The 24024-nt window shown below is 36.1% G+C and overlaps 4 protein-coding genes across 6 annotated transcripts in view; 2 read left to right on the plus strand and 2 right to left on the minus strand.

The window, feature by feature from the left end:
• Positions 1 to 784: 784 nt before the first annotated feature.
• LOC128236402 (uncharacterized) lies at positions 785 to 3094 on the plus strand. The gene is made up of 2 exons (XM_052951250.1): positions 785 to 1010; positions 2102 to 3094. The coding sequence occupies exon 2, from the start codon at positions 2134 to 2136 to the stop codon at positions 2965 to 2967; it is 834 nt and encodes a 277-aa protein (XP_052807210.1). The 5' UTR covers positions 785 to 1010; positions 2102 to 2133; the 3' UTR covers positions 2968 to 3094.
• Positions 3095 to 4633: 1539 nt separating this feature from the next.
• On the minus strand, positions 4634 to 7413 carry LOC128239004 (ankyrin repeat domain-containing protein 50-like). Its single transcript, XM_052955403.1, has one exon. It carries the CDS (start codon positions 6593 to 6595, stop codon positions 5510 to 5512), a length of 1086 nt encoding a protein of 361 aa, XP_052811363.1. The 5' UTR covers positions 6596 to 7413; the 3' UTR covers positions 4634 to 5509.
• A 208-nt stretch (positions 7414 to 7621) lies between these two features.
• On the plus strand, positions 7622 to 15708 carry LOC128238509 (DNA-(apurinic or apyrimidinic site) endonuclease-like). The gene is made up of 9 exons (XM_052954497.1): positions 7622 to 7767; positions 8303 to 8350; positions 8887 to 8952; positions 9422 to 9592; positions 10582 to 10780; positions 10927 to 10998; positions 12718 to 12864; positions 13259 to 13439; positions 14875 to 15708. The coding sequence occupies exons 1-9, from the start codon at positions 7762 to 7764 to the stop codon at positions 14993 to 14995; spliced, it is 1011 nt and encodes a 336-aa protein (XP_052810457.1). The 5' UTR covers positions 7622 to 7761; the 3' UTR covers positions 14996 to 15708.
• Positions 15709 to 18480: 2772 nt separating this feature from the next.
• LOC128238940 (DNA-directed RNA polymerase I subunit RPA1-like) overlaps positions 18481 to 24024 on the minus strand; it is a 36352-nt gene continuing 30808 nt past the window's right edge. For all 3 annotated transcript variants that reach the window (XM_052955274.1, XM_052955275.1, XM_052955276.1), the window contains 4 exons: positions 21131 to 21211; positions 20217 to 20384; positions 19650 to 19760; positions 18481 to 18833 (listed from right to left, as the gene is read on the minus strand). In XM_052955274.1, the coding sequence (XP_052811234.1) occupies positions 18534 to 18833; positions 19650 to 19760; positions 20217 to 20384; positions 21131 to 21211 (660 nt within the window). In that variant the 3' untranslated portion in view covers positions 18481 to 18533. The remainder of the gene's footprint in view (positions 18834 to 19649; positions 19761 to 20216; positions 20385 to 21130; positions 21212 to 24024) is intronic.

The raw sequence follows: 24024 nt of genomic DNA on the forward strand, positions 1-24024 counted from the left end.
TCAAAAAACAAACAAACAAACAACAACAACTGTGTATAGTACACAACCTCTGTTTATTGATCTTAATCTACTTGCGTTGATCCCTCTTATCAGATCTCCGATCTGAGTATCTTGCTGTGCAGTTTTGGAAGTTTTATTATAAAAATTGACCCTAAATGGCCCTGAACCAATAAACGAATACACAGGAAAATGGCCCCTTCTTTGACACCAGTGCAATTAGCAGGAGATGCACCGAGGGGATTATTATGCCAAACATTTCATAAACTAGGCCTTTAAGTATTTTCGTGATATTAGGGCCTGGTAGTGATGTAAATATGGGTACATTGGTACAGCGTTAGTCTAACGTTTGAGGTTTGCTGGGTATCATCCAGAGCATTGTTCTTGACCAGAGCCGTTTTTCTTGCAACACCAATCTTTGATGTGATGTTCTATATTACCGCATATAAGCATACTTTAATAGGCTAATAGCTTCAACCGGATCAACAATTTGTTATTCCCCAAATGCATAATGCTTACTAAGTCACTGAAAATCTACACGTTCCTTTATTTATAAATCATAAATAAGTTCTTGGCAACCCGACAGGCTGTTTACTATTTGCAGTCGTTGCCCGTTGGCCGATCCCATCTTAACAATACGAGTGCCAATAATCCGTGCACTGCACTAATCTCCAGTAAAGTCCCATATTAAGACTGGCAGTATCAAATTATCATAATTACAACATAGATGAACAGACCCGCATGACGTTCGTATAAAGGATTTGTTTTATGGAAGAAATGCATAATTAATAAAAGGGACTTTCTTTTTCTACGTCCTTTGTTGAAGTGTACATGGTGTATGATTACTTTGACTCAAAAACGATTTCATTGAGTTCGATATCGATCTAATTGGGGCAAACGATTGAAATGATTGACCCATAATTTATTTTTTAATTGAAGAAATTCAATGCAAGTCGGATTTGCTGTGGGAGAACTCAGTGCTTTCTTGTTCTTGGTGGATACAGGATCCAGAGGTATGTGCTCTTCATTTTTAACATTTAATTTAAACCTTACGCATTGAGTTTTTCTTATATATTAAAGTGACACTCTTATTCAAAATGCATGTATAACAAACATAAATTTTCATTGGTAAACCTTTAACGGCTTACTAAATAATGCATTTATGTGAAATATTAATTACTAATAACAAGATTGTAACTGTGTATTTAATAGCAAAAAGCGCAAACAAAATTAAATGATTGGTGAATGCTAAAAGATTTACTGTGGTTTACTATCGTCTCATAAGGTAGAAATACCGTGTTTTCTGCACCCTTTTTTTCAAATTAAACTCGGTATCCTTCATATTAAGTATAATTGTTTTCGACATTTATTAATCATTTTTGGAATATGAAAACAATATTATTAATTGTGGTAAATCTTATTTGGGAGTAAGAGTGTATCTTTAAATAAACATTGCAAACTAAGGGCTTTTTTTCTACTCATTATGACTCAGCGACAAATTATCCTTTCTTATTTTACTTTCTAAATCAAACATTTAATTTTCTAATCCAATAATTTTAACATGTACTAGGCTATTCGTCCTCGCCACCTTTATAATCTAGAACATGTCTTAAAATCTAGTCCTATTCTTTATTGAAGACATTTCTTTTTATTATAACAAAGAGTCAATGAAAGCGTGATCTGTGTACAATGCGTACTTTTTATTTGTACATATTACATATCATACCGACTGTAATTTTGTGTTGTAACCGTACAATACGACTTCTACCGAATATAATGAATCATATATTATTCCATATATATAATGCATAATAACTAAAATAATCTTCAGATTAAAAAAAAATAATCGTACAGGGTAATCCCCATGGCTTATTTTTTGATAAAGCTTTATTTATTTATTAAGTTTAGTTTGAAAAGGTAAGTAAACACATGTAAACTCGACCATTCACTCAACTCAACTCAACTTGTAAGTTTGTGATAAAACCTATGATTTTGGTTGTATGCTGCTGAGTGATGGCAACATTTAGACTGGCCACGACTATAACCGCTAAATGATTATTTTATAGATTATCTTGGATTTTATCCACCTACAACCATTTTTCAGACTAAATTACCTCCCAGCTCGCTCAAACTCGGATGCCGGAAATGACGTTTCAACGGCAGCGTGCGAACGACCCGGCGATCGCGGCCTTTCTTGTGAACCAGCGGCACCAGAAGGACCTCACGTCACGGCTCGTGGAAATTGACCGCCTCATGTACGCGCGCCTCAAGTCCCTGTCACGTGACCGCCTAGACGTCAGCAGCGATCTGTGTCGGCTTGATGAAGATATGAAGCGCCTGGAGTACTATGATAAAACCATGGATGGCGTCAAAATGAGGGATTATAATGACCACGTATATCAGAACACAAGAGACGTCAAAAAGCAGATTGCGAATGATAACTTTACATTTGACTCTTCCGTGATGATAAAAAGAAAAATATCTGCGCAAATAAATTTGCCAAAAGTAAACAGCCCCTTTCTAGTGACGCAGAAATATGACACGAATGTAAAAAAGCCAATGAGAAAAAGAACCAAACATAGACGCGATTCCACGCTTGCTCTTTTGAAGAGCAAGTCGTTCAGTGTCTCCGATTCCAATCTACACAGAGTCTCATCGTTTGCAAAGCAACAAAGTATACTCAACGATGAGGCTAAGGTGCGGAGCGTTTCTCACGAGGACCTCAGCAAACGTCCATCAGACAACACCATGGACCTCTTTAAACGCTTTATAAACCGATCCAAAACTACAATAGGTGTAGCCCCAGTTCTCAACCCAGGATTACCATCCCTGGGGCCACGTCAGGGCACTCAGTACAGCCTCACCGGAGCAGCGGAGGAACGCAGGCCGCTCAAGGCGCATATGGCCGCCAGCGGCCTGCCCACTGTTCGGGAGAGTACCGCCAGCCGGCAGCGGAAATTAAGCGTGTGAGGTCTGCTGCCATATAAATTTTACTTAAATACGTTGGCCATGCATTTCTTCTTATGGCGAAATAAAGAAATGGTGCTAAAACAGACACCAAAATTTCATTTTTAAAAATTCATCCTTTTTTCCTTTTGTCAAGTCTTGTAATGTACAGGTATATCCTGTCGACAATATATGTCACGTGTTTTTTGTTTCTTGTTCGTAAACATATCGTTTTCTATTGAATTTATAATGTAAGTTATCATTTTAGTAATAAAACTAAGAGCTTGCATGTTGACTCGAATACATATTTGCACATTCATTTTGGATAAAAATTATTTCGATAGAGCTACAATACCGCTAAACAATGAATAATTCACATGTCTTATCATCATCTGCATATCAAAAAAATCCACAGAGGCGAATCCAGAATTTGACGTTAAAGGGGGTAACTTAGTGGCGTTAACTTTTGAAATTTGAAATGGGCCTCTCCCATTCGGAGCTCAGAACCGAAATATTTGGTTTCAAGTGTTGGCAAGAGGGTTTTGGGGTACTCACTGAATAGTATTTTTTACATGTTTTGTCCGAAACGATGCAATTTTGGTCGTACTTTATATTACTTTATTCTCTACTTTATTGAAATAAAAAGTTAACTGGGACGATGTGTTGGGAACCCTTGGATCCGCTAGTGAATCCATTGCTGGGTGTTTTCAGAGCACTAATGCACCAGTCAATTGTAACCATGGCCCTCCCAGGTCCGGGGGTATACCGGGGATAGCCGGGGAAATGGGCCGTGTTTTTACCTTCCAGGTGGCCCCGCAGTGCCGGGTGAATGCGGTGGTTTTGTCTTCACGCCAAAAATACCGGGGAATGGGCCTTACCTAGGGTCCCTGGGGTGCGGGGGCATTTGGCGGGGATTTGATCAGCAGCAGATCTGTTTCTGCCGTTGATTGTTTGACTTTACAGAAAGGCGAAGCTTTAAATTTTAACTTTTCGCGGTGTTAATTTTTCCACGAGTTTTGAAATTTAAAATTGAAATTAACTTGCTTAGAATTGCACTATCTTAATGTGTCGAACATTTTGAGGCATGATGAGGATGATGATGATGATAATGATGATAATGATGACGACGATGCTGCTGCTGCTGAGGATGATGGAGGGAGGATGATGATGATGATGATGATGATGATGATGAGGATGATGATGATGATGATGACGACGACGATGCTGCTGCTGCTGCTGCTGCTGCTGCTGCTGATGATGATGATGGAGGGAGGAGGAGGATGAGGAGGAGGAGGATAGTGACGTTTATGATTTATCCTGATTACCTCCAATTAAGGTGGCGCATATCATGATGATGACGGTGACTTTTGTCAAACAGCTGATTTGTTGAAATCACTACCAAAACTAGTTGCTACTAATTTACGGCATAACAAAGCTATAGGAACGTTGGTATGGACTGCGTCATATCGTCTCAGTGCTTAATGACAATGCGGAACATTTTTCAGTACATATCTCAATTGTGACATATTTTCTTCAATTGTCTGTTTAAACAAACTGAAGTATATGCTTTTGTTTCAAAGATAAACTTTGGTTTTCAGCGCATAGACCCATGTGAATTAGAGGACACAACAAGGTTAAAAAAATTAGTAAGACTGTCCATAAGTATAGATATTGTTTTAATGATAAATTTTATTGAAATAAAACAAATCAAGATTTAACGAACAAAAATGAATCATTTACACCAAGAATTAAGTTTTGATATACTACAAAACAGTGTCAGTTAACAGCCAATATGACCAGCATATCAAAAAGATTAATTTTTCAGGACTAGATGATAGGAAAATTAAAGTCTCATACATAAAGGAGACAGTAACATTCATTTGTGTATCCATAAATGCATTAAGTTAAAGAAATAAAAATATAACGACATGGATAACCAACAATATAATATAGATAACGACTGTTCTGGTTTATAGGGTCAGACATCGAAAATATAAAGTGTATGTATATTGTGAACAAAATGCTTGTAATACTGATATAACGCCACCAAATGCTTAAATACGTACTATTTTCAGCAGGCATTTATACATATGACAAGAAATACTTAGAAGAAAGGCGTTAGTTGATTGTAAGGAGTTTTATGAAAGTGAGTAAACAAAACTCAATTTGAATATAAAATTATATTCAAAAACAGTTGTTGGCAACATCAAATCTGTGAATAAATCCCTTTAAATCTGCACTCCCACCGATTAACCGTTTTGACAATTGTTTATTGATGTTTTTGTCTTGGAATGAGCCAATTTTGGCGTAAATATCGGAAAACCAGTGATATAGGACTGCTGACAAAGATAAGATCGCAGCCTTTACATATTAACGTTCATAATGTATGGCTAAAAGCGTTACTAACGCTTTTAAAAAAAGAAAATGCATAAAACATAAATTTTGATCATAAATATGAAAACCTGCGATCTGATTTTTGTCAGCAGCCTTATATCACTGGTTTCTATGCATTTCGTTCCAAGACAAAAAAAGGTTGTCAAAACGGTCAATCTGTAAGAGTGCAGCTTTAATGACCGTACAAAACATAGTCTTTGATAAGGCGCGGCAGCGGAAGAAGCTCCACCTTATTCACGAGGCGGACCTGTTTCCGGTTTTCTAGCAGGCGCCGCCGGACTGTCATGCAGCATAGCGTCCGCAGTGTCCGAGGCCCGGCAGCGCACTCCTTCAATACTTCGTAAAACTCGGGGTGTTCCTTGAAAAGCAGAAACTTCTTTCCTTCTTTTCTAATAATATCCATGAGTTCTAACTCAACCACGGCGCCAAATACAAGCAATATTTCTGGGATGCGCGTGTCCGTCGATGATTGTAGTGCAGTTGATATAGCATTATGTCCGTTAAATCCAGTGTGATTAGGGTTGGCACCATTAAGTAATAATACCCTCACAGTTTCAAAGTTTCCCGACCTACATGCCAATATTAAAGGAGTAGAACCACGTAGCTGGACGCGATCTACTTCCGCACCTCGTTGTATAAGCAACGTCGTCATTTTTACGTTTCCTTTCATAGCAGCGATGTGAAGAGGTGTCAGTTTGCTAGTATTGTCATTTTTATTAACGTCCGCCGTTTTCGTTAGTAGCATGGCCTTCAGTATCTGGTAGTCATCAAGGTCAACGGCATGCCACAAGGCCGAACACCCCCGTTCATCGTGGATATTAACATCAAATCCGCCACCTACAAGCAGTTTTATTAAATGAAGCTCCGAGTGTACAATGCATCGATAAATGCAAGACATTTTTAACCGCTCAGGTTTTCGGTATTCCTCCAGTTGGTAAGAAAATTGGTTAACATTGACAATATACATAAGATTGACATCACACTTCCTATCGATGAGCAACTTAACAATGTCTGTAACACCCTCCAGGACAGCTATTTCCAGCATTGTTTTACCCATTCTCTCTGGGCGTTCAACACTCCTGAAAGCATGGTTAGGATCTAAACCGCGCTTCAGATACTCGAGAACAGAGCTCTTCTTGTTTTTGACCAGACAATCATATAGGTCGTCTTCAAAATACTCCATTTTTGTGCACGTCACAATCCTCAGTTCCTTAGCAGAGAACTGCACCAACGTTCGTACATCACTTATAAAACTCATCTTGGAAGAGTACCAATGGACAAACAGGTAAATTGATTGTTATAAATTATTCATCCTCGGTTCAATACCAACATTTACTCTTTCTTCCTTCATAGGTTTTCCTTGGTAAATACATTATATATTCACAGCCAACGTAATTGCATATCAGATGTTTTATTGATATGTCTGTACAGCAATTCTGTCGTATCTTATCTTATCTTATCTTTGTCATGACAATGTGTAGTACATTCATGTCTGCAGTAGAAAGTACAGGAGCATGTGACTGATATGCCCTATACAGCTAGTCAAGTTTGTATTCTAGTCACCATAGGGTCGAAAATGGTAATCTGCAATCAATTCTTTCCATCTGATATAACTTTTGAGGGAACTTCTTTTTCTCTGTTTCCATAGTTATACATGTACATTGTACAATATTCACGTGTCCGCGGCACGTGTTGGATGCTCGCGAACGCAACATGCAATGTACATATTGCCGCTCTCACATGTACATGCATGCAGGCCGTTTCACAACAGGCACTTGTCTATCAATGACAGCACAATAGAATACGTGTAATGGCTGATTTAAAGCCCAAGTAAGAGTCTCTTAAGTATCTGCACGTAAATAGAGACATGTACATGTACATTGAATGGCTCTGATGTTACCAGTTTATTTAACACACGGATACGCTGGATTATTTTGACACTAAACTATATTGAGTAAAGTTAGGGTCACACGTGCAGCAATGTAAGAATCCATTCGTCGTGCCATAAAAACAGGCGCTGCAAAGCATTTTAATAATTAAATCCCAATTAGAGAGCTAGCTGTCAAATTTGACAGGTGAGCGTCGTAGGTTACAATAATGCGTTTACTGATTCAGATGGACGAAAATGAAATTGGTATATATTTTTTTCAAATATCAGTATACAATACAATATGCAATAACGTGTGTTTTAAATAATAATACATACGTATTTGAATCAATTTGCTAGTATATTAAGACGCTTGTTAACAAGGTGAAAAATAATTTCGTTTAATAGAATCGAAAGTACAATCACGTAGCGTGCCGCTTTGTTTACAATTATTTAACAAAGAAAAATACAAGATTATTCGACACTTGACCAAAAGTTTACTGATAAAAGCGATCAGTAAACCACTTTTTGTTCAACCAACTTCACAACTATCCAAGATGCCGGTAATTATAAATGTTTATTGCAATTAGCGTATGTCTCATATTTTCGCGACATAAAAAAAATAACCCGTGCACCTTAAGTGCGTATAAATGTCGTTATATATAAGCTGATTCATGCTATCAAACAGCCGTTATTTTTTTCCATTTCTATTATTTTTAAATATGTATTCCTGATGTACCCACGACGGGCTGAAACATCACATAGAATTTCCCTATAATACAACTGTATTATTATGGCAGAGTGGCCTGAGAGTGCAAACAATCATGAAAACTGTAATAAGGCTTACAATGAAGAATTAGTTTGTTTGGTGTTTATACTTAGCCAACTAACAAAATGACAATAAATTAAAAGTTTTGGTGATCTCTCTGGTGTTTATATTTCAAATGGGTAGGAAAAGAAAAGAAACTCACAAAAATACCTACCTACCCATCCTGAAAATGTGGGAAGGTGCTCTACTAAAACCTAAATATTAATCAACTAAGTCGAGCGGTATGTCCCTATAAATTACAGTGCAAATGCCTCTTTCATATATTTCAGAGAGGAAAAAAGACAAAGGAAGAAACGACCGAGCAAGTTGAGGCAGAGGTGTGTTTACAATCTAGGGCTTATGATGAGATTAGCTATCTAGCTAGCCATTCAACTGATGTTTGATGTATTTTGATAGTTCATGTTCTGGATAAAAAAGTGTACATGGCAAACACCGCCTGTTTATTAAAAGGATGGTTGACATTTGAAAAGGCCTTCATGAGTCTGCAGTTAATGCATTTAAATTTTCTTCTTTTCTGAAAATGATTAAATTCATTAATTTAATTTAGGGTCAGCTTCTTATCTTTTGAATCAAGGTGCTACAATATACAGGCTAATAGATTGGAAGAAGTGTATATAATTGAATATATTCTAAATAAATAAATAATAGTTTAGTAACCAATGAATATAATGATAATTAATATAACTCGTAGGTTCAAGAAAATATGCCTAATACAGGAACGGTAGAAAAGTTCAACGTTTCACAAATTACTCAAAAGAATAAGGTGGACATTAGAAGCAGAATATTTCCTATGACATCTAAATAATAACAACATCATCTGTCACTTGTATTTGAAACTTATTTTCAATTCCAGACAACAAGTCCGAAGAAAGCTGTCAAGAAAAAGGCAGAGAAATCAGGTGATGCAGATGGAGAACCAGTAAGGGTTTTAACCATCCTTGTACAATCATAAATATATGATAAACATGCCAGGTTTTGGTGAAAAATGAGAAAAACAAAAAAATCTTGATTAGAATAGTACTTAAAGCTGTTTTTATAAATACAATATGGGAAAGAGTAGTCTAGTGGTATAGCCTAAATAATGGAGTGACAACTGTCTACCTCTTTTTCAAAGGGTAGAGGGCACATGTCACACCAGTGCTATGTATTTTTGCCCTGACAGAAAGGATGTCTGTACTGGTTTCTACCAAGGAAACAGCTAGCTTGTCAAAGATTCCCCTTTATAACTGAATTGCCTCTGAAATTCAGACACTTGTGTATCCAAAAATATTGGAAAGTATCACTTTTTATGTGTAAGACATGTCTTCTAAAATGAAGGTTTTAATAACTGTTTTATCTGTACCGAAAGTCAGAGAGTGTTAATACTTGTAGTGTCATTTCTACTTCAGGCAGCTAAAAAATCGAAAGCCAGCAAGGCTGAAGAGAAGAGCAAGCTACGTAAAGAGTCCTCGTTGACAAAGGGCATGGATTTCTCCCACACATGTCAGACCAAGGATGGACGCTCACCCAACTGGAAGATTGCTTCATGGAATGTCAATGGCATTCGGGCTTGGATGGATGTGAGTAAAAAAATGCACAAGGCAGATTGTCATAGCCTGGCAGTCATCAAAATTAGGCTTGTGTTAATTTACGACTACTGGCCATGGTGTCTTTGGTGTCAGCATCAACACTATTGTGTGCAAAAACCTTGGCCATAAAAAAAGTTCAAGTTAATTTTGTACACACGATGCCAGAGACAATACACATGTGTAAAGCAAGGCCAAAAACTCCGGCTTTAATCCAGATCTGTCGCTTGTTTGATTGCAAGAAAACAACCAACAAGTGTGGTGGCTGCTCTGCAGTGTGCTTGTTTGAATAGATAGTTCTTAAGTTCAATTGTAGGTTGTCTGGTTAGTGCATGATTGCTTTTCACTTAGGCGTCCTTGGTTCAATTCCCAGCCTTGGCGCATGTGAGACTGGTGTGTGGTCACCAAGCCTGACAAGTGATTTTCCTCTGGGTAGTTTGACTTCCCCCACAACAAAAGAACACACTCTTGCGCATCATTGTGCCATTGAAAGTGATTAATATTATGATGTAAAACCGGTAACTTGTTTTATATTCATAGTAAAATAAATAAGTTTAAACTAAACAAATAAATAAGAGAAGGGTTATTTGATTAACAAATCAATCTTTCTTTTGAATTTGTGAAAGTTGTATTTGTAAAATCAAACCGAAATTCTTGAAATATTTTGTCATTATTCGTTGATAAGATGACCACAATATATGTACACAAAGGTGCTCATGTTGAAGAGAATTCTCTTGTATGATTTTAAGTACCAACATTATTAAATTGATTGATACCATGGTACAACAACGTGCATAACAACATTACATGGACCATAATGGAAATTTTTTGTGCAGTCCTTGGTGCTAGTGTGTGTGTCAAAGATTATCAATATAATGCATGTATGCGATATTTTTATGTTAACTGTACATATTTTGATTATTCATGTTCCTTGCCAAAATAAATATATATATCTTACATAATTATGAATTTCAACATTGCAGAAAGGTGGCCTGTCCTACCTGACAGATGAGAACCCGGATGTTCTGTGTATCCAGGAGACAAAGTGCGCTACTGAGGACATTCCATCCGATGTCAAGGTTCCAGGTTACTATGACTACTGGAGCTCCGCAGAGAAGGCTGGCTATGCGGGCACTGCCATCTACAGCAAGACAGAGCCTATTAAAATCACGTATGGGCTGGGTAGGTCGATAGTTTATCTTCCTGTGTAGCATGAAGGCTGTTTAACAAATTAAATTGAAACAGAAGATTAATGAGATATTAATAAGAAGAAGTCATGAAGAAGATTGTACATGGACATTTGATCAGTTAGTCTTTTAACATTACAGGTATCCCGAAACACGATGACGAGGGCCGGGTGATCACGGCTGAGTTTGACAAATTCTATCTTGTCACATCCTGTAAGTCTTAAACGCACTTCCAGAATTTAAATAAAAGTTTTCATTTGTCTTTTGATAAGTATTAGAATTTTTTTACCAACCCTTCAGACATTTTAATTTTAGTTGGTCTGTTTTATGAAGCCTTTAACCATGGTCGTAATGCAAAATAAAATTTGGCTATGCTGGAAATTAGTATCTTGCCCACAGGCAAAGATAAAACAAATACCTTTACGGAACTCCTTTTTTATTGTCTTCACACAATTACCTCCCTTGTCGAAGACCGTCGTCTGTAGCATTATGGAAACCTTGTCTTGTGGCATATTTAAAATCCAAATTAATTATTTCTTGCTTCAAATGGCACCATAAAAAAGTGTTCACACTTCATTCAAGAAATTTTGCTGCACTCCTCAGAACTATTTAGAGAGCAATTTGAGTATTTACATAATTGGAATCACTGTGTGCATATCCATGACAACCACAAATAACCACATATCTATACGCAAATTATTTTCACTACGTACAAAAGAGTTCAAGTGTAAAAATACATTTTAACTATATTTTATTAACTGACTCGGGGAGAAAAATACTACCATAGTCACTCGTGTAGGATAGGTTCATCTGAACACTTGCGCAGAGTGTTCTGCACCTCGGGTTGGGATGAAGCTATCTCACTCTCGGCCATGAAAGATACTTATAATCTCAAGGCTCTCACTAGACTTAATTTTTCTGGAGAAGTCACTTCTCCCTCCAGTCAATTTAGGGAAAAGTGGAGAGACTTTTAGGAGAAGTGATTCTTATCGCAACAACTGATACAAATACTATGCCATACCACAAACCCCAATTTATATTCACATTCACCTTGATTGTTTACTAAATTACTAAATGGAATGTTCATAAAAAATGAATTCTTTTTGGCATAGCAAAAGTGTGCTTGTCTAGATTCTAAAGAGTCCATTTTGCAATGTCACAGAGTTTAACCGCAAAAAGCTCTAAAAGTGAAAACAGACGTTTCAAATAAAACTAACACTGATGTTACCTGTAACAATCACAGGGGGCAGAAACAAATTATTTTCTTATATGTATACATGCTTAAATAAAGAAAAATAATTTGTTTCTGCCCCCTGTGGTAACAATACTAAGGTTAAATATGGTCGAGTATTCTCGAAAATCGATCATATATGATTGAGGTTGGTGTAAAACAATTCCAAATCTTGGAGTTGATTATCGCTTTATCTAGGGCTTTATTCTACATTAACATAAAAAAGTGCGAAACAACAGTATTAATCATATTTAAAGTTGTATGCAGCTAAAAAACTTAATAATAATTTGTTATTAAAAAAAATAACAAAAATACAATTGGGAATTTGCTTTTTTGTTCATTTATGTCATTCATTGAACACTTATTTTTAATATTTTCATGACTTTTTTTTCACTTTGTTTAACTTAATTTAAAATTTGTTGAAATGGCTTGACGGGCTATTTTCAATCATTGATCATGATTTAAGACTGATTTTCAATCCCTCCCAGTGATTATACCCACACCATAACCCTGACAATTCAGATCACATTTCGACTGATGATAGTTAAATGACTATGGACAAACACCAAAGTTTTAAACAAAGAACAGCATAATGGCTATTAATTTTTTTTTTTTAAATGTTTAATCAAATATTTACAAAACAAATCACATAATTTTATACATATCTGTAAATCGTCTCATATATCAACATTTTTCATTAGATGTGCCGAATGCTGGCCGTGGGCTGCCTAGGTTGCCATACCGTGCTAAGGAGTGGGATGTGGACTTCCGGAACTACTTGAACAACCTGAATAAGACCAAGCCAGTCGTTATGTGCGGGGACCTAAATGTCGCGCATGAGGAAATTGGTGAGTATTATTATTAATATTTTTGGAGTATCTTTGAGATTGTTAAGGTGATTGCTTTATTTTCATTGAAGAGTAAGCCTGGGATTAAAAGTGATTTGCAGATCAGCTATTAAATCTGATGACACTTAATTTTTATGAGAACAACATACAGTATATGGTGAAAATCGTTGAATATGTTATAAGCAACACATTTGCATATTGTTGACATTTGTTTTGTCAGAATAAACCCATGTTAGAAATATTCTGTACCAATTCTGTAAGGTTTTGGCCCGAGGAACATGACATCACACACATGTTTTGTAGGACCCATCACTTTGGCTCAAATAGTTATAGAATGTTACTCTTGTTCATAAATGTCTTGAATATGATTTTATTTGGATTATTGTGTGTGCAGATATTGCCAACCCTAAGACGAACAAGAAGAGTGCTGGTTTTACTGCTGAGGAGCGACAGGGATTCACAGATCTGTTGGCCGAGGGTTACATCGACTCATTTCGGGAACTCTACCCCGAGGAGAAGGGCGCGTACACATTCTGGACATATATGGGCAATGCCAGAGGAAAAAATGTCGGCTGGTTAGTATTTGTGGTTGTCATTCACCCATTAAATTGATCAATAGAGTAGGAATGGAAATGCGTACCCAAGTACTCGAGTACGCGATCGATTGTCCAAGTACATGAGTACTAGTTTACTACTAGAGTATTCGGAAAATATGGTTAAATTCACAAAATACACAATATACAGACGATGTACCAGTACTGGCGCTATGCACACAAGACAATGTTCAGTCCCTCTAATCCCCTCTATGTACACAATTAACGCTTAAAATTAAATGACATTTGTTGTGACAGAATACAAACTGTCCACAAAACCAGATCCAAGACCAGATCCCAATATCAGGAAAATTCTTAAAGGCCGGGGTGCCTGACCCCAAATATCCTACCGGACAGCAATTAAGCCTATTTGGCAGAGGAGGCGTGGTTAATCGGGCTTATGAGGTCTGCTCTGGTCAGCAGTTTTGATTGTAAACATTCACATGGCTCCGGGTGTTATATGATTCTGATAGAGTGGTACAAAAGAATCTGTCCATTTGTTTCTCATTTGAGATTAGATAAATAAAGTATCATATACTTTGTTCAATACTTCCACGAAATGTGATATAATAAACCATTTGATAGTATATATCACCCCAGATAATGGATGTTTCCCACCACATGGCAGTTACATCCTCATACTATGATAGTAAACCTTTAGTAAAACAGGAATTGGTAGTGAAATTCAGTTGGCTGTTAGAGGGTCATGAACTTTCAAGATCTGTCAATCAACATACCTGGGAAATTTGAATTTGTTTGACAGTTACGATTTTTTTTATTTGAAAGTAGTATTTATAAGTGTTTGTGAGACTTGAAATTCACAAGATATGTATATGATACATTCAATAAACCATCTTGCAACTTTTAGCAATATTTGTTTGTTAATTATTTGAATTTTTGAATTTTTTTTACTGGCAGTCTGTACTAGCAGACAGCTCTATGAGGTCAAGTGAAGTGGCCATTTTTCTGACTGTCTGCCTTTTCTACTATTACCCCGGCCTTTAAGTCATTCTCAATCTCAATTTATTTTGTCACATAACAGCATGGCTTGAATTTAAGTTGATGTTTTACTTGTTTAGTAAGCCCATTTTCTTATGTTCTATATTGATAAACCACGTTCCTCGAAATTCTTAATAAAATTCATTCTAGAGCAAAAAAATGTATTTTGTTGAGACATAAAGCAAAAATAAATAATTGCACTCAACATTCTTATGCATACTCAATGGCCTTATTTAGATACTCATGTAATGCTTTTCACTCTAGATTATTGATAAATACAAATATAAATAAGAATTTAAAACCAATATATTTTATTTCCTTTTCTATTACATAAAAATAAATATATAACCAATTTAAGATTTATACAATGTACTCAGTTGAGACAAGACTTAACGGGAATGTTATGTACATGTTCCAGGCGTCTCGACTACTTCGTGCTGTCAGAGAAACTGCGGGACGATTTGTGTGACAACGTAATCCGTAAAGACGTAATGGGGAGTGACCACTGCCCCATAGTGCTCTACATGGCCTTTAAGTGAACAGTGATTAGTGATTCACTAGGTAAAGGCGAAGCTTGAGAAGATTGACTCTCAAGGACGTTTTAGAATCTCTAGTATTAGGAAATGCAATCGGTGAAATGATTGTTGAGAATTTTTATTATTGTTTGGAATCATGTTTGTTACATTTTGTGAGACATGAATCAAGCCTTGTGATCAGTTAAGGCCAAGAGTCGTTAATTAGCAAACTGTTTTGTTTCACTGTAATATCGTAGCACATATATCTACAAGAGGATAAATAACTTCCCATGGTAGCTATCGTGAGGGACTATTACCTTAAACTGAACTCCGGGCAGGTCTCTGTACAAATTGTTGATGATTAAAATAACATTTGAAGAAACATAATGTACACATATTATAATACATGTACCAGTAGCTTTGTTTAAGTATTGTTCCAGAAGTTCTGTTCTTGCATAAATTTTGATATAATTCAGGTGCTAGTTTTGTGACAGGACAGTTAAACAGACAAGATTTTATTGGGATTTAATAGTCATCGACTAAATAAGATTATATAACAATTTTTTGGAAAGTCTGCTACTTAACGTTCTCACTAGTTTTCCTTCATCATTGTCATATGTGTTGTTTTATATTGTGCTTATGTCTTCAATGTAGGATGTCCTGTTTAACGTAGAACCAATGCACTTGTTGGATGCCATAGACTTTTTATATGTTGTCAAAATAAATTGTTAAATTTACATGCATCATTGTCTTTAGTGTATTTTTGAAACAATTTGGTGTGATCATAATCATTGATAAACATTATGAATACTATTAATCTAAGATTGGTGTCCAAAGGTACACTTCCACAGCATTAAAATTTATATCATAGCTGGCCTCGGAACAGAAGCATTAAGTTAACTTAAGTCCTTAGCTATTCAGGGCTTTATAACCAAATCATACACAGTGTTAAGTAAGAATATAGTGCCACTTAGGTCCCTTTGGGTAAAATACTACTGTTTTACAGTACACGCACCAGTAGATTTGTTCTGGTTTAGTTTAAGGAGTTTTGTTCTATATTTTCTGATTTTTTTTCATATTATTCAGTGTATTTTCAAACATTTAGTGCAATCAAAATCATTGATGAACATTATCACTACCATTATTCCAACTGAAGTTCATTCATAAACACACATACACATGGACGGCATAACCAGCTACATCATTGCTGGCCGGGGAGGTGTGCTTAAGCCAATAGCTATTCACACTTAACAACCCAGTCCTATGCAATGGTGAGTTAGAATAGAACACATCTTCGGTCTCTGTGGCTAAAATTTGGCTGCTTCATAGACAGTGATTCAGGTTATTGCATAGAAAATCTGCATCTTAAATGAACTGTACTTACCCTGAGAGTGGATCTAAACCTTTCTACCATATATCTTCTATTGGTTAATTTGTTCTCCTTTCAACCAAAAACGCTATTTTGATTCAGGATGCTGCTCAAGTCATACATGCCATATCCCCCGGCGGGGGGAAAAATCCCCCGGAATTTCGATCCATCCCCCGGTCTCCCGGCGGGAGATAAAAATCCCCCGGAATTAAAATGAAATTTTACATCAGGCAATAATGACAAAGTGAAACCACAGTATGTGAGTGAAACTCTCCAAAAGGAAACTTTTACAACAAGTGATCAATTAATTTGTAGTAATTATCAAAGGCAAAGAAATATTACTCTTTTGGAAGGAAGAAATTAATAATATTTATTCTATTCCCTTATTGTCTGAAAGTCATCAAAGCTGATAGAATTAAGCACAATTTTTTTAAAGACTTTGGAGGAAGGTAAATTTCATTTGTCTCGAAAACATATTTTTCCAATGACATATTTTGTTCTGCAAGTGCATTACAGTATGACATGACAGTGTATCATAAAAATATGATAAATTATGACATAAAATAATTCTGTATAATGAAAAAGTTAGAGGTTTTCAAAGCAAACTATAGGTGAAAACATTTTTTCATACTTGCGTCTAAAAATACTTTAAAATTTCGCCAACTTAGACCTGCTAAAAAAATCCCCCTGAATACAATCAAAATCCCCCTGAATTTTCAGCCTTTTGAACAAATCCCCCTGAATGGTCTCCAGAAAATATGGCATGTATGCTCAAGTACTATTGAATAATGCTATGCCTACACAAAACGCCATCGGTATCACTCAATCGGGCAATCAACCAATACATAAATAACCTCAGGAAGAATATCTCTAAACCGTCTTTGTAATAGTAACTTGGTTTTTAACGGCGATCGTTGAGATGGTAGGTAGATAGAGATATGTGGTGAGCAACATCAAGGCGTGACTTTGACCTTTTGAGCTGCTCAACCGGGTCAAGGTTACAAACTTAAAATTAGCAAGGTTAACATTTGTTTCAAAGTATTTAATCCAAAACTAATTCAACCATTTTAGACCTAAATTATTTGAATACACTCCATACAGTCTCATTCATCAGAGGTTTAACCAAGAGAAATCTGATGTTCAAGAATGCATCCATACAGCATATTTTATACAAGTAATAAGCACCTTCATATCCATATAGTGAACATCGTTTCCAAGTTTCATTGTATTGCAATATTCTGCAAAGCATAATGTAACGGACATGTAATGAATTGACACCATGTATGCTCGACATTTAAGCACTTTTACCCTGTTGAAGTACAGTAATTGTGACAGCCTTGGTTGACATGCAAAAACTTTCTTTGGCTGTAACTCAAACATGGATATCCAAATAAAACTTGTATATGTTGCCAGAGACAATATACACATGTAAACAAAGACCCATATGGCTTTACTAATTGTCAGGTCATGCCCCTTATTCGACAGAAAAAATGTGCGAGAGCCATGGCATTTGCTCTTCGGGGACTTGTTTCCTTGCCCAGTCGTTCGAGCTAAACTCCAAAGAGATGAACAGTTGTGCCATATTAATGAAACAATATGCATAACAATATAAAATTGAGAATATGAGCAAGCCCTGAAAGTATTTTGATTCACAAACAAACTACGTAAAATTGATAATTTAAAGCTGCACTCTCACAGATATACCATTTTTTAACTTTTTTATTTTTCGTCTTGGAAAAAGCAACTTTTTGCGTAAATATCTACAAACCAATGATATAAGATTGCTGACAAAAAATCAGATCGTAGATTTTCATATTTCCGTTCGAAAATGAATCTTTTATGGCTTAAACCGTTACTAAAGGTTTAAGAAAAATGCATAAACATCAATTTTTGAACTTGTTTATAAAAATCTGCGATCTATTTTTTGTCAGCAGTCATTATATAACTGGTTTCCATGGATTTTCGCAAAAATTGGCTCGTTCCAAGACAAAAAATAATAAAGTCGTCAAAACGTTCTATCTGTGGGAGTGCAGCTTTAAGCAACAGCATTTTACTATTGCAAGGCTTGGGGTCTTTTGCTTATTTCGACAACTGATTCATTATGCTGACATTGATGTGATGAAACACAACAAACACTATCAACATAACATTTATTTATTAATGACTCATGAACACTGGGTATCGACATCTGTGCTAAGACACGACCATGGGGGTAAATAGTTCAAAGCAGCCAGTTCCCGTGGTAACATTCTTGCCAACAACAATCTGAGACGAAGGCGACAACAGCTTATCAACATTCTTGTTAATAACGGAGGACAGTATAAAACCCATGGTGCTCTCGAAGCTCATTTTCTGGAGCGGCGAGGGGTTGGTCTCAAGGGCGCGTCGATTAAAGGGCTTGTACACGCCCTCGAAGGTCATGTAGTCGGCCACAAGGGACAGGTGACGATGGTCGACTTGGATACCGTACGCTGCAAACACAGCCTCTATCTCCTGCAAGTAGCAAGGATCAAGTTTATAAAGAAGGTAGAGTTTCAACATTTTCAGGTTATAACTCAAGGAAACAATGTTTTTTTTTGCATTCGGAGTAAAGGATATACAAATATACTTGTACAATGACAAATTTATTAATGAAAATAGAAGACAAACTTGTAACATACAATCAAGGTGTCCTTTGAAATATGCAAATATCTATTAGTAGTTTGCTTTAGCAATAGGTTAAATGCCTTTGTTTGTGTTTTTTTATTCAGAATATGATAAATATCTCTTTTTATATCATAAACATTCTCGTTCACAAGAGTGATGATGCTATGCGTACCACATTAAGATTTATAATTATCAAACCTCCGATGAATGAGAATGATCATAAATGGAAGAAAGCAGACAAAAACACTCTATGCTCCAATAAAAATATGAATGCTGACACAGTACAGCACATGTTCACATAGTAAAGGTTTCCATCTCTCTGTAATAGCCTATTGTATTTTGGCAGGTTTTACCAAGTCATGGATACTGCCCTTTAAAATTCGACATAACGCATGAATAAATACAAACAGAGATTTTTGATATCTAGCTCAAGCTTTTGAAAACCAAGTCTATGAGGTAATGATTGCTTTAAATGTTTACAAAAACTTATCTTTATAGAAGGTAAGGTTTTTCATAAAACAAAGTAAAAAACGGAGATACTTAAAAAACGAGGGGTCTAAACTTTAGACATAAGGATGTTGAATTTCACTGTGGACTTGTCTGAAAACTCCCTGGGAGTATTGTAAGAGAGGGTCTTCGAAGCTTTGACGCAGTCATGTTTACCTTTATGATGGCTTTGTTGGCCGCCTCAATGCCATACGTGTCGGCCACATGGTGGATACTATTACAGTATAGTCTGTTCACGTCTATAAAGTCTGCGTGCTTGTACATCTCCTGTGCAATGTAAGGGTTAAATGACCATTAAAATTTAACTTCCTATAATGACTTATATGATACATAAATTGAAATAATCACAAATTCTCCTTAAAACAAACAAACACAAGTTTTTCACAGAACATTTACATCAGCCTTTTTTGTTCTGATTGTCAATTATAATTGAAAAGCAACCGAAAAGGCCATTATCAATTAATTGTACATGTACAAAACTATTCAATTATTAATAGATTATCAATCAGTTTTCAAACTCTGATAACTGATAGTTAAATTTGACCCAACTCCCAAATGTCTGTATAATTTCTTGTGCATGCATCTATTATTCCAATTTAATAAAAACAATCTTGTCAGCTATACATGTAGTATACCAGCTCACAATACATTCAATTCAATTTAAAAATCAGCAGTTTTCAAAATCTGACCAATGCTTAACATTTGTAACATTACGATTCGTACCATCATGTTGATCCCCTCAGTCTTGAGATGGAACTCCATCCCCCCGTGCGGGCCTTTCTCCTCCCCGAGAATACACCGAGAGATTCCTACCACCTCGTGAACAACCACCCTCTGCACGTGACTTTCGACCAGTGCCAACAGGTCCAGCTTGCTGTCCACCAGTGGGAACTGGTAAAACAAGATCGGCAGGAAGGGATTAGCATTTAGAAATTAGCAAAAAAAACTAACCAACCTGGCACTACAGGAAAGTTATACCAAATGCTTGGCAAGTTTGAAATATTGATCTTATACATGTATAATATTTTTTAACCATATTTGAAGCCCAATAGCAATGCACCAATTAGGGGTTGTGTTGGATTCAAATACTAATGAATAAGTTATACCTACAGACATTCTTGTTGTACCCAACACTTTGTCTTACTGTCAGGAACATTTGCGGAGAAAGGTATAAGTAGTAGCTCTAAGCAATCTCCTCAATCCTTAATTATCATGTATGTAATGTATGTATTTGCTAAATATACTTATATAGAACCTAAACCAAACCAACATTTGTGCCAAGTTATAGCAAATTTGGTTGTCTATTGTTGAAGCTACAGACAAATATATTGTTCATGGACAAATTGATGGACTTACTCAAATCTGTAGTTCACAAAATCAGTCAAGTAGGGGACAAATACATCAGCAGAAAATCTGGGTTCAACCTAAACTGAGAAGATGAGAGTGGTCTAGCAGTATAAGTGCCCCCCTCTAACCTAAGAGGTTGAGGGTTCAATCCCCACCAGGAGTACATTCTCATGGCCTCAAAAAAAAAAACATCAGTACTGGTTTCTCCCCAGAAAATGGACCCAAGAGTGATTCATATTAGCTTTCAGCCATCTTCACAATAAATCTAAAATAAATTGGTATAAACTTACACTGAGTGTGAGTTCTGCCCACTGTTTCTTCTTGGTGTCAAACTTGTAGCCTGCTACCTCACCAGCCAATTGCAGCACAGTCTGCAAGGTAAAAGAGCATGTTTGATCATGTACAAGAATTGTTCAATATTTCAACTAAGGGCTATTCCATTTAAACATATAACCCCTTGGGGAAAGGCACTTTTTAATTATGCCACACCCCTACAGAAGCAAATTTACCTTTTTGGGGTCCAAATTAGTGGAAAAAGACACCCACTCATAAACTATGAAAATAATTGCCTCTCCCCGAGGGGTTATATATTTTACTGGAATAATCTAATGAGAGAGTGTAAAAGAAGCATTCTTACAGCTGCACTGTCACAGATTTACTATTTCGACAACTTTTATATTTTTTGTCTTTGAACGAGCCATTTTTTGCGAAAATCCATGGAAACCATTTATGTAAGACTGCTGGTTTATAACTGGTTTGCAGATATTTATGCAAAAATTTTCCCTTTCCAAGACAAAAAATAAACAAGAGGGCCATGATGGCCCTAAATCGCTCACCTGAGTAAAGAGTTTAACCTTTGTAATCAATATTGCTTGATATTTGTTCTCAAAGAATATTGAAAAATATAATATATTAAAGAAACCTACCTGGTACAGAGGACAAAAAAGATGCTTGTTTTAGATATACAATTGTTCCTTCAAGCACCTTCATACATGTATGTAAAACTCTTTTAATTCTAAAACATGTGCAAAAGTAATAAATACTTCTTTTACTTTACATTTTAACTTTAATCAGAAAGCAAATGATATAACAACAACAAAATAAGCACAAGCAACACTGATCAGCCAGGAGGTAACATGCCCAGGTGTAAGAGGCCCTTTCATTTCACTGATGAAATAATTTAAAATCAAATCTGATCAACTAGGCATGAAAGGAATAAACATCAACTATTAATGTAAGAATGAATTTATGATTATTACAATGAAATTTATAATAATCAAATAGGTTTTCATCAATGGCACATTTTTGATGAGGCTGGTCACTTTTCATTAAGTTAAATGGATGTTGCACTAATTAGTACGCCATTCAATATCTCTGTACGGTTCCATCAATATGCAAATATGAAAATAAAAGAGACCAAACAAAATTATTTCAATACATTTGAGAGAAGTCTATGCAAGGGTGCTTCAGACCAAATTTGGTAAATATCCATCAAGAGGTTCACAAGAATAATCGTTTTTTACTCTATTTTTAGCTAAAAGGGGCCAAACAAAATTATGTGAACAAATTTAAGAGAGGTCCATGCAAGGACACTTCAAACCAAATTTGCTGAAGATCTATCAAGGGGTTCATGCGAAGAAAATGTTAAGTTTTTTATACTAATTTTAGCTCTGGTTGCCCTTAAAAGGGGCCAAACAAAATTATTTGAAAAGACCTGACAGAGGCCCATGCTAGGATGCTTCAGACTTGAAGATCCATCAAGCAGTTCATAAGATCAAGTTGTTTAAAGGTTTTTCTATTTTTTGCTCTGGTGACCCCTAAAAGAGGCCAAACAAAACCATTTGAACAAAGTTGAGAGAGGACCATGTAAGGATGCTACATATCAAGTATGGAGTCATTCTGACCTTTACTTTCAGAGGAAAAGATGTTTTAGTGACAAGACAATGTAAAAACAAATGACCCCTGAGCAAGGCCAATTTGACCCCGGGACAATAATTTGAATACCTTTGGTGTAGGTCCACTAGGTAACACTATATACCAAATATGAAAGCTCTAGGTCTTATATTTTGGAGAAGAGGATTTTTTAAGTTTTATTATATAAGACTATATAAAAACAAATAACTTTCAGGGCGGGGCCAATCTTGACCCTGTGGCAATAATTTGAACAACTTTGATAGAGGTCCACAAGATGATGTTGTATACCAAATATCTAAGCTCCTGGCCTTACGGTTCTGGAGAAGAATATTTTTAAAGATTTACTATATAACACTACGTAAAAACAAGGACCCCCTAGGCGGGGTCAATTTTGACCCTGTGGCAATAATTTGAACAAATCTGGTAGAGGTCCACTAGATGATGCTGTATACCAAATATCTAAGCCCTGGGCCTTACAGTTTCGGAGAAGAAGATTTTTAAAGATTTACTATATAACACTATGTAATAAAACTAGTGACCCCTGGGGCGGGGCCATTTTTGACCCCAGGAGAATAATTTGAACAAATTTTGTAGAGGACCACTACATGATGACACATACCAATTTTCAAGTTTCTAGGCCTTATGGTTTTTGAGAAGAAGATTTTTAAAGTTTTCCCTATATAAGTCTATGTAAAACAAGTGACCCCCGGGGCGGGGCCATTTTTGACCCCAGGGGGATAGTTTTAACAATTTTGGTAGAGGACCACTAGATGATGCTATATACCAAATATAAAGGCTCTAGGCCTTGTGGTTTTGGAGAAGAAGATTTTTAAAATTTTTCCTTTCCCTTGCCATGGCAACCAGAGTTCTGCATGGAATTCAATTCTTTGAACAATTTTCAAAGGGGACCACCCAAGGAACATTCCTGTGAAGTTTGGATAAAATTGGCTAAGCGGTTTATGAGGAGATGTCGTTTAAAGTAAAAGTTCACGGACGGACGGACGCCGGACGGACGCCAGACAAATTGTGATCACAAAAGCTCACCTTGTCACTATGTGACAGGTGAGCTAAAAAAGTTGTTAAAATGGTAATTCTGTGAGAATGCAGCTTTAAAAGAACTAGAACAAAATCTAATGATGCTAGACAAATTTTCCTAATGACATCATCACATGGCATAACCAACTCTAAAAGCATCAAAATTCAAAACAAAATAAGATTGACGTCATTGAATGAAGGGTATTTGACTTATAAGTGAAAACCTCAACTTGCC

This window comes from Mya arenaria, chromosome 6 (genome assembly GCF_026914265.1).
Source record: "Mya arenaria isolate MELC-2E11 chromosome 6, ASM2691426v1".
Classification (NCBI taxonomy): domain Eukaryota; kingdom Metazoa; phylum Mollusca; class Bivalvia; order Myida; family Myidae; genus Mya; species Mya arenaria.